At 46.0% G+C, this 15937-nt stretch overlaps 1 protein-coding gene across 3 annotated transcripts in view; it reads left to right on the plus strand.

Annotated features, from left to right (window-relative positions):
- Positions 1-15937, plus strand: part of MYLK (myosin light chain kinase) — a 180551-nt gene that overhangs the window by 36204 nt on the left and 128410 nt on the right. For all 3 annotated transcript variants that reach the window (XM_004745429.3, XM_045088817.1, XM_004745432.3), the window contains exon 3: positions 11682-11889. In XM_004745429.3, coding sequence (XP_004745486.2) covers positions 11682-11889 — 208 coding nt within the window. The remainder of the gene's footprint in view (positions 1-11681; positions 11890-15937) is intronic.

Genomic DNA, 15937 nt, shown 5'->3' on the forward strand with positions numbered 1-15937 from the left:
CAGTAGATGAGAGATGTCAGGTGAGTGGCCAGTGGAAAGTTAAATAGATGACTGGCGGGCTTGGGTTTCAGCATCTTATGTGGTGCTAGATCTGTGGTTTGAGGAGTGGACAGCAAGAAAAAAAGAAGTCAGCTTGTGCCAGAGAGTTCCTTAATGGCAGACCAAGGCATCAAGTACTTTCAAAGGCCTGGGTTGCAGAGTGGAGCTGAAAGCTGGAGGGTTGATTAAAAGTCTAATAAGGAGCCATTAGGCCCCGGGCCCCCTGCTTTGCCCCATGTGCCAGGCCGCTGCTCCTCCCCAGCACCCTGTAAGACTGTACGTTTCTATGAAGAAACTGAACCTGACCAACTCTCAACTCCTGGACACAACGTACAATGAAGGCAAAGGTGAGCAGTTGTAATTGAGAGGGAGAAGGCTAAGGGCAAGTCAGCATAAGAGCCTCATGGCCTCCCCTCACTCTGAACCCTAAATGCTCCTTGACAGATGTAATTACTGTGTCGCCATCACCACCACGAAAAGCAGCAAGAGTCTTCTTTTTGGAAATGGATCATCTCAAGAGAAAACATCCACCAATACTTGTCGCTGAGGGTTTTTACCCAGTCCCTTTGCTGGGAGGTCCCACAAGTTGACAAGGCCCTGCCTGTGTGCATCGAGCTTTTTTAGTTCTTCACATATGAAGAATCAGTGAAGGGTCATCACATGCTCATGGGAAGCCTCTGTTGTGAGAGAGACTAGAAGAATCAGAAAAGGAACAAAGTAGAAATGGAGACCACAGAAAACAGAAAACTTTGAAGAAATTTGATCTTGCCTTAGAGATAAGATGTTACTTCCATTAAACAAGAAGAGGATATTATTCAAAACAGCTTTGAAAAGCCAAAAAGGAGATTTTTGAAGTTAATGAGAGCCAAAATAATAGCTTCGGTAAACTGGAAGATAAAATGAGAGAAGCTCCTGGAGAGAACAAAAATAAGGGAGAGAAGAGTAAGTTCGAAAACAAATGCAGAAGCTCATCTAGTTGGGCTAATAGCCAATTCACAGGAGTTCTTTATCAAGAACATTAAAAAAAGAAAAAGTGGAGAGAAGATTGTCAAAACACACAAACTCCAAGAAATGAAAGACGTGTTACCAATAATGAGAAGACCTATAACCAAAGAGCCAATAAGATAAGGGAACAAAGAAGGCACTTACATGAAGGCAAATCATCATGACATTTTAGACTGTCAGAGAAAAAAGGAAGAGTCTGGAAGTTTAAAACTCACACACACACACACGCACGCACGCACACTCAGCACGTGAGAGGTGAGGGATGCATCGGACATTAGATCTCTCAGTAGCAACATGGATCCCAGCAGCGTTGCCTTCAAATGCTATGAAACAATGCCTTTGAAATGCCAAAGGGAAACAGGATTTCTTTAGAATTCCATTCCTAGATGAACTGTATGTTGAGTATAAAGTTAGAATATTGACACTCAGAAATGCCAGGTTTAAAAATTATAATCTTCTATGCATTCATTCTTGAGAAACCACTAGAAAAGGCTGTGTTTATCCAAAATGGTGATAGACACTAGGAAATGCCCCAGATGGTGAAGGACCACTGTGCATCAAGCTGGGAAAGCATCCAGAGTAGACTGCAGGAGGAGGACAGAGTATCCCAGGAAGGATATCTCCAAAGGAGGAAAAAATAAAAGCGAGTGATGAATTATTTATGGGATGTGTTTGACCATGGCTGAGAAGAAGTTTATAGTTCTCTTAAGATTGAGGTTCTTAAAGAACGAAGAAAAACCAAAGTATGGTAGTTATTAACTCCAGAAAAAAAGGAAAAGTTCAAGAAATTGAATTGTAACATATTTTGCAGTGAGCAAAGTTAAAGTGAAAAAACACTATACGTTGAGATAAAAATTGTGATGTAATGATAATGGCTTGGGAAAGAGCTTATGGAGGGAGAGGGATTGGAGAGCCAAAAGCTCAGGTTCCACACAGAGAAGTTAGGAAATGATGTCTAAAATTAAAAAGAATAAAGTAGTCATTGTGTAAGGGCTATTGTTTAGAAACACGGAAGAAAAGAAACACTTTGAGAAATGGCGGCAAGAGTTGAAGATGACATTCTCAAGGAAGTAGAATTTGGGGTGGGAGGGGTAGAGCAGAGGCTTTTTTTGTTGTTGTTATGACTTACGGTACCAGTGGACATTTTGACCATGTGCATGTATTGTCTTGGTAAGAATAAAAACAGTTTTTAAAAAGCATGTTAGATTGTGTTTCTCGGCCTGGCAGGCAGTCAGATGCTGACATTGCACAAGAACAGCTGTTGACTCTGCATCTGGCATGATCCTCTCTGCAGATCAGGATGCTTTGGGACAGCTGGAGCCTGGAGACAACATCGTGCCATAAAGTAGCACACTCATATGGTCTCTCTCTGTCTCTTGCGCTAGGCGTCATCTGACAGCATCCCAGAGACACTCTCCTGGCTCTGTTGATGCAGGCAGCAGGAAAGATCCCCACATTCCAAACCCCACGTGCTGCACCCCACCCCCTCGCAGCCAGCCAGGTGGGAGAATCCAGGCAGAATGCGTGCTTTGTGTGGTAGTGTGTGTGGGGAGCAGGTGTTGGGTCACAGGATCAGCCTGGAGAGACCAAAACTAAGAAATCAAGCCAAAGGGGCCAAGTCAAGAGATGTTGGGGGTTCAAGACCCTTGGCTCATTGTTGACCACCTCTGCTCTTAAACAGAACCACCTCCCTTTCTCAGAGAGTCCTTATCATATGATCTGTGGCCAGTTTCAGAGTCTCACAGGATCCAGGGTCTGCTGGTTAGGGGGTAAGGAGGCACTGCCAAGTAGCGTGTGTGTTCTTTGGGGAGCCGTCCTCTGCTGCTCCCGTTCTTCATACTGTGAAGTATGTCTGTCTGTCTCTCTCCAGGTCCAACTATGACCGGCGAGAGACTCCAGATGTGTTACCCCAGATTTATTTCCTTTCTGATACTCACCATGCCCTTGAAATTCCAGGGCCGCATTAGTCAGTGAGACAGAAAGCCGGGGATCGTCTCGGCCTCAAAGGTGCACGTGGTATTGCAGGAGGGGATGAATGGGGCAGTCAAAACCACACGCTACGTGTTTGTTTCAAAATGTGCTTTGTGATGTTACATGATTCAGGGGCGCCTGGGTGGCTCATTCATTAGGCGTCTGCCTTCGGCTCGGGTCATGATCCCAGGGTCCTGGGATTGAGCCCTGAGGCATCAGGCTCCCTGCTCAGTGGGAAGCCTTCTTCTCGCTCTCCCACTCCCCCCGCTTGTGTTCCCTCTCTTGTTGTGTCTCTCTCTGTCAAATGAAAAATAAAATCTTATAAAAAAAAAAACAAACAGTGATCTCTTTTCAAGAAGGGTTCACCTCTCCAGTAAACATAATGAGCCAATTTGGCTAAAGCAAAGGTGTTCTCAGTTAGTGTCAGGTTTTTATCCAGTGGAGAGTATAATACCTTGAGGTTGTCTTTAAGGATGTAAATCGTATAGGACGAGGACCGCCAAGGCCAGAAGTTTAAAGGACTAATATTTCTTAGGGCATTTTGGCACTGTTAATAAAGCTGGGAGCTGAGTGGTTTCTGGGGTACCTTATTATGAAGAATTACTTTGAGGAGGAGAGAGAAGCTCTGACCTTTAGTTGTTATTAATGGCTGTCATACCTGCGCTTATTTTATTGGGTCATAAACTTTCCGTGCAAGTGGTGACTGGTAGCATCCCTTCCTTGAGCTGTGTAAACTGAGGGCCAAAGAAGTTAAATCACTCGCCCACAGTCAGGCAGCTGGTAACTGGGGCAGACACTATCCATACACAGGTATGTCTGATTCCAGAGGCCAGATTCATCAAGACTCTGGTCTGCAAGTGACAGAGACCACCTCCAGCTGGGGTAAGCAAAAGTATTGTGCTATCTTGTACAAAGGATCCTGGGTCCAGCACGGTTCTGGCAGGCAAAGTCTCCGTCTCTTTTCTTCACTGTGTCTGTGACGTCTGATTCATCAGATGGCCTCCTCCTCTTGGGAGGGGCAAGAAGATGGGGGGCAGGGAAGGAAGAGGACGGCTCTAGGCAGCTTCAGGCTTTCATCTGCCCAGCTTGGCATCTCGGTGAAAAGAGCCAGCTTTGTTCTCCCTTTATTCTAACTGAAAACTGCAGGGAAGAGCTCTGATCGGCTGGCTCGGACCACATGTCCATTTTTGGGCCCATGCACGTCATCCAGGAAGCAGCTGACTTGGCATTCCCACCTGGCTCACATGTGGTGGGTAGAGGGGGATGGGTATGCAGCAGGAGACCTTGAGCGAATCAAAACCAAACCAGAGAACTCACTTGGTAAGCCTCTATGATGCCACAGGCCTCCTATTAATATTTGAATATACCTGAGAGCATGTCTCAACTCAGCAGCAGAAAGGGTGAGCTCCCAGGCCAGCCTCACCACTGGAGAGGCCATGTCCTTCAAAGCCATCATGAGAGCTAGTTAAGCCAGAACCCCAGGGCTTTGTGTAGAGAGGCTTCTGGTAAGGCTCGAATAACCCCCAGCCACCCCAGAGGAACTTTGAGTGCAAATAGGAGGATGCTTGTGTTATATGGAAACTATGAATTTGGAGGAACTAGGAAATCATCAGTGTGACAGGTGTCTGATGACACTTAGGACTCTGTTTCTTTGTGGGACGGCTTCCGAGGTTTTTAGGTGCTTGTATCATTAGAAGGGAATCAAGTCAAAAAGGTGCATGCATTGATAAGCTTGATCTCAATGAAAGGAAACAGAATTTGCGGGGGAAAGGTACAGGAGCGCCTGGTGTGATCCAAGACTGCCACGACATCACCTACCTTGTGCTCTCAATGGAAGAAACATGGCGCTCTCAGACTTGCAGATACAGGGGTGCGGAGGTGCCTCTGTCTTGGTCCACAGAAAAGAAAGCTTGCTGTAGAAAGTGATCACAGAGGGAGACTTTCAGCATCAGCCCCTGAGGACATGTGGGCATTACTGAGCCAGTTTGAGGAATGGCTTTTGACATTCTGATTTCATTTCTCATGGCACCTCTTTTGTCCTCGTTTCACTACTTGGGCTAGGGGCAGGCGGCATCCAGCAGCCTCAGCCTCTCGCTAATTGCTGTTTTTGGCCAGGCTGATCTCTTCCTGATGGATTCTGTGTGTTCAGTTAAGGCCTTTGACTTTTGGCAACAGGATAATTCAAAGTGCCTGCCTGTCTACGGGGCCACGTGCCAGTTGCTGACACAGACTCAGGCCCTAAGCATGGTCATGCCATGCCCGCGGCTCGCCCTTCAGTCTTCACCCTCATAATATACCCATGACGTCAGTTTTATAGACATTTTTTGTGGTCTGATTTGTTTTGGGTATTGGTGTTTTCATTCTCCTTTCTGGGCATCATATCCATTTATTATCGAGTGAGCTTGGACTTACAGTTGGGGCAGAGACTTCTTCTTCAACTACCTCCATGGCACCACTAGTCTATTTCCTATTCTTTTTTCAGTTTTCAAATCATCAGCCCCGATCTAGTCATCATTGATCATAAGGGAATTTAGTATTATATAGGAAGCTGCCTCAAAATGGGGTAAGAAGTTCAGAGTCATGTGCTGTAGGCAGTCAGAGAATCATAAGCAGGTAGACAGTCGTATGGCAGCATCGACGTTTCCAGCTCTGGGGAGACATCCACCTAACCGGTTTCTGTAATATCCATCTGCTATGCTCAGCCTTTCCCGCCATCAATTCAGGGACTTAACAAGATGCAAACAGATATCCCTTGGCAACACTTCAAGTCTGCTCTTTTCCGCTCTGAGTTTTTTTTCGCTCATGGCTCACAGCTTCTCTGTGAGAAGCTCTCCAGTGTCCTCCCGGGATGCCTGTTTTCATCCTCGCCCTAGTGCCGGTTTCTCTTCTCCTGGTCTCCCTCCATCTCCAAGGGGGGGCAGAGCCTCAGGACCATCTTGTGCCCCACCTGGCTGATTCATTGGCACCTTGGGACGCATACTGGGACAGGCCTGTCCCAAGGACTTGTAGGAGATCATCAAAAACAGCAACATTGGGGCGCCTGGGTGGCTCTGGGTTAAGCCTCTGCCTTCGGCTTAGGTCATGGTCTCAGGGTCCTGGTATCGAGCCCTGCGTCGGGCTCTCCGCTCAGCAGGGAACCTGCTTCCCCCTCTGCCAGCGCTGTGGAGACAGGGAATCTGTCACTGCTCTGGGCTCAGCCTGTGGTAGCCCGTCCCGGGCACCTTGGAGTAGACTGAAAGCCCTTCACACACGTCAGAGAAAAACCAAGAGACTTAGTGCCTTTAAGAATGTCTCACTTTCAGTCAGTAAGTAAATCTCAAAACCGCACCAGCTTCTGAAGAAAATGTCTCTCAAATATGACAGGCGGGTGTCATTGCAGCTGAGTCGGCTGCCCACTTTCTCCTCATTATTCAACACATGCACAATGAGCCTCTGTTCCCTTTAAAGGCCTTTTAAGGACGTAAAGGTTTTTGAGGACATTTTATGGAGCCGGAGCACAGTTTTACTATTTTAAATTATTATAGGGGTTATGGTTACTGGATTTTTATTTTTATGACAAGTTATTGGTATTGCTCTTGATTTATTTGATCCCAGGCTTTTATTCAAGAACACAACCTCCAATTAAATGTGGTTACTGTGGCAAAAATACGATTCTCCTTAGAATGACCCTCTGTGGGGCTGTTTCCAAAAACTCATTATGGTGAGAAGTCAGGGCTGCCTGTTCATGTCCATGAGCATGTCTCCTTGTGGTCACTTGGTTTTCCTGTATGGAGGATTAGAGGGTACGAAGGCTGTGGGCTGGACCCAGAGGAGACTGGAGGGAAAAAGGGGAAGCTAAGTGGGTCACCATTCAGAGGCATGTTACCTCAGTATACTACCCAAGGCCCCCTTAGCTATCGGGAAGCTATTTTCTCTTCAGTGAAAGAAGGAACTACAACCTGAAGGGGCTAGGAAGCCAAGCCACTCCTAGGACTCCAGCCCAGCCCTCAAGCTTCCCTCTCTTATCACACTGAACATCCCAGGAGTATCTTGGGCACATGTATGGCACTAATCATCTCATCTTAGACTATTCAGGTTGCCATAACAGAAATACCATGGACTGGGGGCTTAAACAACAGAAATTTATTTCTCATAGTTCTAGTGGCTAGGAGTCCAAGTTCAAGGCACCACTAGATTCAGTATCTGGTGAAGGCTTGCTTTCGGGTTCATAGACAGCTGTCTCGTGCTGTATCCTCACATGGTGGAAGAGGTAAGGGAGCTCTTTAGCATAGCTCTTGTAAGACCACTAATCCCATTCATGCAGGCCCCAATTTCACAACCTAATCACCTCCCAAAGGTCCTATCCTAATACCTCCCAATACCATCACCTGGGGAGTTAAATTGCAACTTAGGAATTTTGGAAGGACCCAAGTATTTAGTCTATAGCACTGCCCTATCGTTACTCTGGGGGAACGATCCAAGCCTTGAGTACGGCATGGCCATATCTTCTATGAACCCTTTGGCCTTTTCTCAAAGTGGGGAACAGATATTGCTTTAACCTAGAAGAGATTTAGTGTCACTTAGGGAATGACAATTATCACTACTTTAGGTTCTCCAGTATTTGCCGCACCAAAAAAATGAATTTACAATGAGGAATAGACAATCAAGTCACTTTGGAGACCAAAACTGTGGTCCCAGATCTCCCCTTAATCTGCCATTTACTGGCTAATCATTGACTTCGTTGGGCCTCTTTCCTCAGCTCTCTGGGTTCAATACTATGATTGACTTCGAGTGCTGTCTCTGACACTGTTGGAGCCCCACCTAGACCCCCTTCACCAGGCTAGTAAACCCATTCCCAGCAACTGTGTTGGCTGAGGATTTGCAGATGGGGTTCACCGAACCCCTAATTCAGGTCCTGCATCAGGATACCCCAACCCAAGATACTTCCCTCATAGAGTTGTAAGAATCAAATAAGATTCTATATGTGAAAGTCCTCTAAAAACTAAATATCAGGGCGCCTGGGTGGCTCAGTGGGTTAGGCCGCTGCTTTCGGCTCGGGTCATGATCTCGGGGTCCTGGGATCAAGTCCCGCATCGGGCTCCCTGCTGAGCAGGGAGCCTGCTTCCCCCCACCCTCTCTGCCTGCTTCTCTATCTACTTGTGATTTCTCTCTGTCAAATAAATAAATAAAATCTTAAAAAAAAAAAAAAACTAAATATCAGTGGGATTTTCCAAGTACCCTTGGACTAGACCGTAAAAAGGCTCGCTGTGACTTCTTGGCTGAAGGCCTATAATGAAGGCAGATAACGCTCCCAGGAAATGCAGGGCTGTTGTCTTTCAAGCCATGGGTGTGAGCCCAGGCTTCTTTCTCTTCCCCACCCAGGAGCCCAGGATAGTGGGCAGATAGTAAAAATGGGTTTCTGTGAAGCTGATTGTCTTAGGTAATACTACGCAGTGGTTGAACAAGTTTTTCTCCTATTGGGAAGAGAAAAACTGGAGTTGCAAATCATTTCAGACCTGGGAACCCAAGCAAAGTCACAGAAATCCTTGCCTGTGCTTCAGCTACAAGGTGGTACAAAAGTCCTAGTAGAAACTGCAACTTTCTAAGAGGCCAGTTTCAGGATCTTTACAAATCTTAAATTTATTTTAATAGGGCATCTCAGAGGTAAATTGGTGGGAGCAAGGGGGGTGGTGTAGAAAGCAAGAGGAAAATTAAAAGGAAGGAGGGAGCCCAGTTCCTGAGTACAGAAACACTTGCCATGTCCCCAGTTAATCATTTCTGCCCCCAGGCCTGCGGGCCACCAGAGTCCACCCTGCTGCAGGGGGCCAGAGTACTTGCTAATGGAATGCTAACCATGCCTTTGGTGCAGTTAATGATTTCTCTCCTCCCATTACAATGCTCTACACTCCCTTTCTCTGAAGCTCACAGGAGGCTGTGTAATCATCTTCTGGAGGTTAGGCTGGTTGTGCCTAATGTGGTGGAGGAGAAGATCACAGTGATTCGCAAATTCAGGATAGCACCAGACTTCCCAGGGCTTCCTTTTGTAGGAAAGTATATCTTTCCTTAGTTGTTTTCTAAAAACATGCTTTAATGAAGTAGTTGTTGTCTGATGTTCCTCTCTATATGAACCTTTGCCAAGATAGCATCACAAGATGACATGATTTTATATGGGTACACAATGTTTGTCACCATCAAAGATACACCGTGTTTATTTGTAGAGTGTTTCTATTTCCATTGTGTGGAATGGAAGCCCTTGGGGACCTCAACAAATTAATGAATATGCTGTACATTCATTATACATGCTAATATAAAAGAAATGTGATGCCTCGGTGGCTCAGCTGGTTGGGTATCTGACTCGGTTTTGGCTCAGGTCATGATCTCATGGGTTGTGGGGTGGAGCCCCATCTCCAGCTCCACGCTCAGGGTAGAATCTGCTTGAGACTCTCTCTCCCTCTGCCCCTTCCCCACCTCTTTCTCTCTCTCCCTCTCCCTCTCTCTCTCAAATAAATAAATCTTAAAAAAAAAAAAAAGGAAACACGTATCTTCATTTACATTTTTTTTAATTTCACAAAGGCCAGGTATGTTATTTGCAGAAATAACCAGAAGATAATTGTTCAGTAAAGAAAAAGAGTAGAGACCCAGAGACAACCACCAATAACCCTTTGTTTCATATTGTAACAGATGTCAGAGCTTATCTGTCCAAGTGAAGGGGGACACCTCACAACCACCCACCTCAGAAAGGGTATGAGTGTGTTGGTGACAAACACTGTTGACTGCTTCCAGGGGATAGACTTCAGAATCTCAGCATTCCCTCACAGATACTCAATCTCTGTCATGAATATGGCTTAGATTTTAATAGGAAAGGGATTTTTTTTTGTTTGTTTCCAGAATTTATAAATAAGATGGACAATATTGATTTGAAGTTTTGAATTTTGTTTTTTGGTTTTTATTTGTTTGTTTGTTCTTTTTTTAAATTGAAGCCAGACTACTAATTAGTGAGGATGGGGAGGCAGGCCTTGTGAGATTTATAAAGTTGTGCTGACGGGTGACTATGGAATAACCAAAGAGGGGATTGTTCACTTTGGGGACTTTCCCTGTGTTTCCTGTCTTCCTTCCCAAGGAAAACATCTGTACCTTAGCTACTGAGAAATGGGTTTGAGGATGAGCTGGAAGCAGGATGCCTGGGAAGGGAGGCGAGCACAGTCCAACAATGACCCCTGAAATTGTTAGCACAGTTGTTTCTGCACTGGCGTGCTCAGGGAGCTCACTGTGTTTGGATGCCAAGTTTGGATGCTCTCCCCTGTGCTAATATAGCATCATCTTTGCTGACCTTACTGGGGTGGGAGGGGGGTCATTGAAGTCTTTCTTTGTGAATTCTGTTTGGGGTCATCCAGCAAATTTTGGTTTTGTTCCATCCATATTCACCGTCTCTTATCTTACAGTGAAACACAGGTAAAAGCTATCGCTACCACCAATTTATAACGCAAACAGCTTTTTTCTCTGGAGACTTCTGTGATGTCTGCTGTGCATTGTCCAGTGCTAAAATCTCTTCATTCTGGGTCCCAGGCTGCACATTGATGGGCCAGTCTGAACCCCACTCCTCTAAAGATCTGCCCATTCTCATGGGCCTGTTGAGTTTCAGGGCTTAAAGGAAACTTCTTTGTCTGAAACTCAAGGTGATGTCTTTTCTTGGAATTTATCTCTCTTAATTTTTCCTCATTGGGGAAATATCTTCTCTCCAAACAAGTCACTGTAAGGCTCACCTGTGTCAGGTACTCACAAGAGTGCTTAATACTTAGCACTCAACAGATGTTAGCTGCTGACTAGTATTGGAGACAGAGTGGTCTAAAGCCGCATTGCTCCCAAAAAACATCATGCAAATGCACAGTGTTTTTGTAACTTTTCTAATATCCCATTGAAAAAGTAAAAAAAAACAGGTGAAATTAATTTTAACAACATATTCCACTTAACCCAACATGTCAAAAATACGATCTTTCAACAGGTAGTCAATATTTTCAAATTATCAAGAGAATTTTACATTCTTTTTTTCATTAAGTCTTCAAAACCCAGTGTGTCATTTATACTTACCGTACAGCTCAGTTAGTACCAGCCACATTTGGAGGGCTCCACGGCCACATGTGGCTAGCGTGGCTTCCCTCCTGGGCAACTCAAAGGTGAGTTCCGGAGACCAGAAACATCGGCATCGCCCGAGACCTTGTCTGAACTGAAGAATCTCAGGCCCCGCGCCAGACCTAGAGAAGCAGAATCTGCATTTTAATAAGTGATTTATTGGCATGTCCGAATGGGAAGCACTGGTCTGGAATGCTCACGCTCAGTCCTCATCCTCGGGGATTCTGATTTAATTGGTCCAAGGTAGGCTCTGAGTGGTGGCATTTTTTTTTAAGCTTCCTCTGGGAATTCCAATATGCAACCAGGCTTGAATCACTTGTGTAGAGGGCTCTGGAGCCAGGATGCCTGGCTCTGCCACTCTCTACCTTGGAGACCTCGGGAATCTACCACAAGACGCTCTGTGCCTCCATTTCTTTATGTCGTGGAAATCCTATCTGCTTCAAAGAATGTTATGAGTTAATGAGGAGTTAAGACGTGTAAAACACTCAGAACCACACCTGGCACATAGGAACCACTCCTGAAGTGTAAGCTCTTCTTACCCTTTCTTCTTCTTGAAGGTCCGGGGTTACCCAGAGCCCCACGTGACGTGGCACCGAAATGGGCAACCAATCACCAGTGGGGGCCGCTTCCTGCTGGACTGCAGTATCCGGGGAGCTTTCAGCCTTGTGATTCGTGCTGTCCGGGAGGAGGACAAAGGAAAGTATACCTGTGAAGCCACCAATGATAGTGGTGCCCGCCAAGTGACTGTGGAGTTGACGGTGGAAGGTGAGTTTTAGGAAGCGAGAGCCGTGGTGGGAGATGAGCTATCCACTTGCCCAAGGCCTGCCTGCAGCTCCTGCTTCTGCCCTCTCTTGGGCAGAAGAGAAACACACAAGAGAAAGCACGCCCATCCTTGAACTCAGGACCATTTAATCTAATGGGAAAAACATTCCAGGGAATGAGGGAGACACCCTAGAAGTCATGTCAAATTCACGTCACCTCACTTTGCTGTTCCAGCCTTCCCATGGCTTCCCCTCACACTGAGGCTGAGACCAGACTGCCCCACCTGGCACTCTAGACCCATCCACCACTCCCGGCCAGGCCCTCTGCCCTTCCTTGAGCTAGCCTCAGAGCCTTCCCCTGCCATTCCTTGTCAAAGCAAGAGCTCCGTCCACAGCCCTCACCTCTTTCCGGTCTCTGCTCACATGTCCCCTCCTTAGCCAACCCTTTCTGGCCTCCTCAACCCTAGGGTTCTCCATCCTCTCACTCTCCCTCAATAGTTTCTTCTAGCTTTCTTCCTGCTTCTCATTTCTTTATTCTCTCCTCCACCCTCACCTCTAACTAGAAACTAGGAGGTGAGGCTCTTGATATTGTTTATGTTGTATCTCTAGCATCTAGAAAACTTACCGGCACAGAATAGATCCTGAGATATTTGGAGAATGAACGAACAGTGTTTCTTATCCTCCTTATAAAGTAATACTTGCCTATTTATACAAATGTTGTAAAACTCAGAAAAATATATAGGAGATAATATACCAATGTGTTAACACTAATTATTTTGTCTCCCCCCCCCCATGTACTGAAGAGATTCTATCAACTTTATTAACTTTAAAACTTCCAGGAAAAATTCTTGACCACCAGTAAAGCTGTTTCTTTTGCCGCTAGTGTAACCCCCACATACTGAAGACCAGCCCTCCACTGGAGGGACCATTTCCAGTTCAGGCCACTGGCTGCTGCTTAAAGGCCTGATGTCCAAAAGGACATGAGGTTTTGTCAGACCCTCAGAGGTATGACAAGGTTCCCTCGACCCTTCTAGGCCTTTCTAAAGGCTAATAAGCCAGAAGTCCTTTCTCACTTTCTTCCCTCTCAGGGGACAGTGTTCCCAGCCTGGTTTTGAGGGACACTGTATGTGAGGATTAAGGTAGCCAGGAAAGTTTCCAGAAGGGGTAAGGCACACCTGGGCCAATGTTTTCCCTGCTTCTCTACATCATGGAAAGACAGACAGGCTGTTTCACGGAACAGAATGTACATAGTTTGGATGCTTTCCCCAAATTCTTTAACCGAGTGACTCATTCCTTTCAATGACCTTCAACTGCCTGTGGGCTGGAGCATTCCAGATGGAAAGTGGCCCCTGAGCAGAGTCTCTGAATGGTCTTCACCTAGGACAGTTCCAGTACTGTACTTTCCTCTGTACTTTTCAATATCCAAACTTTGAGTTGAGGCTCACAAAGAAAAATTACTTTCCCCCCTGTATTAATCAACTCAAGCTGTCATAACAAAATACTGTACACTACATGTCTTCAGTAACAGAAACTTATGTTCTCATAGTTCTAGAGGCTGGAAGTCTGAAGTCAAGGTGCAGCTGGGGTCTGGTTTCTGGTGCGAGATCCCTTCCTGGCTTGCAGATGGCCCCTGTGTCCTCAAAATGATACAGAGAGAATACTACAGTGTCTCTTCCTCTTTTTACAAGGGCAACAGCTCTGCTAGAGTCGGGACCCACCTTTATGACCTCATTGAACTTTTATCACCTTCTCCCAGGCCCTGTCTCCAAATACAGTCACACTGAAGGTTAGGAATTTGGGTGCTGACACAAAAATTCAGTCTATAATACTTCTTTTCTGGCTTTCGGTTTATTGCTGGGGGGATGGGGAATTATGAGTCAGGGGTCCAAGGGACTGGTCCCAACTTTTGCCAATCATATGTGTAACTTTAAATCTCTGGACCTCTGTTTCTGCAAGTCAAGGGTTTAAATTCAGTGGTGACTGTAGACTGTGCTAGCCTTTGTTTTCTGTGATCCGTTTTAAAGGAATGGAAAGGAGCTATATAAACCCCCAAGTAATATGAAATCTTTCTTTCAGTTGCCATTATTGAGGAAGTTAGGGCTGACGACCTACTAAAATTTTTCCTGCTTAGCTGAGGCGTGGGCAACAGGGAGGAAAGAAGGCAGGAGAGCTCTCAAGAAGGCTCCCAACCCTGTGCCCTCTCCTTTGGTTTTCACGTGGGGAGACTCAGGCCCAGACCACTGAAGATGTTGCATGTCTTCTAATCCTAGGACACAGAGAATGGCCTAAAGACTGCAGCATCTTTAAATGTGAGTGGGCTTGTATGCATTCTGCTTCCGTACCAAAGGCCAGTTTCAGCTGGTGTATGGCTTAAGACCACCCCATAGACCACAGGTCTGGAAGGAAGCCTGAATTCATACAAAGGGGCTCTAGCAGCCACCTGCCTGCTCACCAACTCTGTGCTATGCTCCTTGTTCAGGAAGAGCAGAGGCCCTAGAATGAAGAGTATCATTCATATGTGAAGACTTCCGATTCCCTGTGGTTTAGACTGGAAGGCACTATTGTTAAGTGGTCTTGGATTTTAGCTCCACTGATTTCTAACTCTGGGGAACTTTCACCTTTTGGAGCCTTATTTCCTTTTCTGTAAGCGGGAACCACAGCTGCCCCATAGGTTGTGTAAGGATCGGTGCAGCACTGGCAGATAGTAGGTACCTGGTAAATGAGGCCTTATAGTATTTGAACCTGCTCTTAATATCCTGAGAACTACGTCCAGAGGGAAACCTTTGCATGGAGAATAGAGGAATATATTCCTTCGTCTGATTTCCTGTCTGGTATCTGGGGCCAGGAAACGTAAACATCCTTCATGAGCATGAGTGCCTCAATGACAGGACTGTTCATCGCCTTAGATGCTGTCGTGCAGCCCTACAGTGAGCCCTGGAAGGGCTCTCTGTGGCCAGTCCCGACACTCACCCGCCTCCAGGGGGCTGCTTGCAGAGATTGGGTACAGACCGAAAAAGAGACATGGCATCTGCCCTCTGGGAGCTTTCCTCTCTAATAGAGGGGCCACAGGCCTGTTCTCCAGCAGAGCACTGTCCATAGAAACACAATGTGAGCAACATACATAATCTTAAATTTTCTAGTAGCCACATTCAAAAGAACAGGTGAAGTCAGTTTTCATAAAATATCTTACTTAACCCAGGGGCACCTGGATGGCTCAGTGGGTTAAGCCTCTGCCTTCAGCTCAGGTCATGATCTCAGGGTCCTGGGATCGAGCCCCGAGTCGGGCTCTCTGCTCAGTAGGGAGCCTGCTTCTCCCCCTCTCTCTCTGCCTCTCTGCCTACTTGTGATCTTTCTCTGTCAAATAAATAAAGAAAATCTTAAAAGAATTAGACTAATCTCTTTAAAAAAATCTTACTTAACCCAGTATATCCAAGATAGAATCAACATAAAACTATTAAGGTAATATTTTACATTTTTTAGGCTTTGGGAAATATTTTGCACTTACAGCAACATCTCGATTCAGACTAGTCCCATCTTAAGAGCTCAGTGACCACATATGGCTAATGCCTATCGTGTTGGACAGCATAGCTCTAGAAGGTCCCACTGGAATAGGGATTAACAAGACTTACACAGAGAAAAAAGAAAATCCACGTATATGAAGAAGGTGGTGAGTGGTCCTGGGCAGTCACTTCCACAGAGTGAGCCTAGAACTTTAGGTGCAGTGAGGGACAGGGCTGAAGCGACAGGTGTGCCCCAGACTTGATGGTCTGAGTCTCAGAAGGCCCTTTGTGTTCCAGGGACCAGGGAGCCACTTACGTCATTTTAAGTAATAGAGGGCTAATTTTAAGACTTGGGCTCAGGAGCCCAGGGTAAGCCAAACTTGCAGGCCCAGAAGAGGTCCAGGCCTCAGGATGGCTCATACTCACCTTACAAGATTGCTGAGTGCAAATGCAGGGACCCACAGATCCCCTGGGAATCTTGTTGAAAATGCAGATTCTGATTCCACAGGTCTGGAGTAGGGCCTGAGGGTCTGCGGTTCTAACCAGTACCAG

This window comes from Mustela putorius, unplaced genomic scaffold (assembly GCF_011764305.1).
Source record: "Mustela putorius furo isolate JIRA1106 unplaced genomic scaffold, ASM1176430v1.1 tig00003834_pilon_pilon_pilon, whole genome shotgun sequence".
Classification (NCBI taxonomy): domain Eukaryota; kingdom Metazoa; phylum Chordata; class Mammalia; order Carnivora; family Mustelidae; genus Mustela; species Mustela putorius.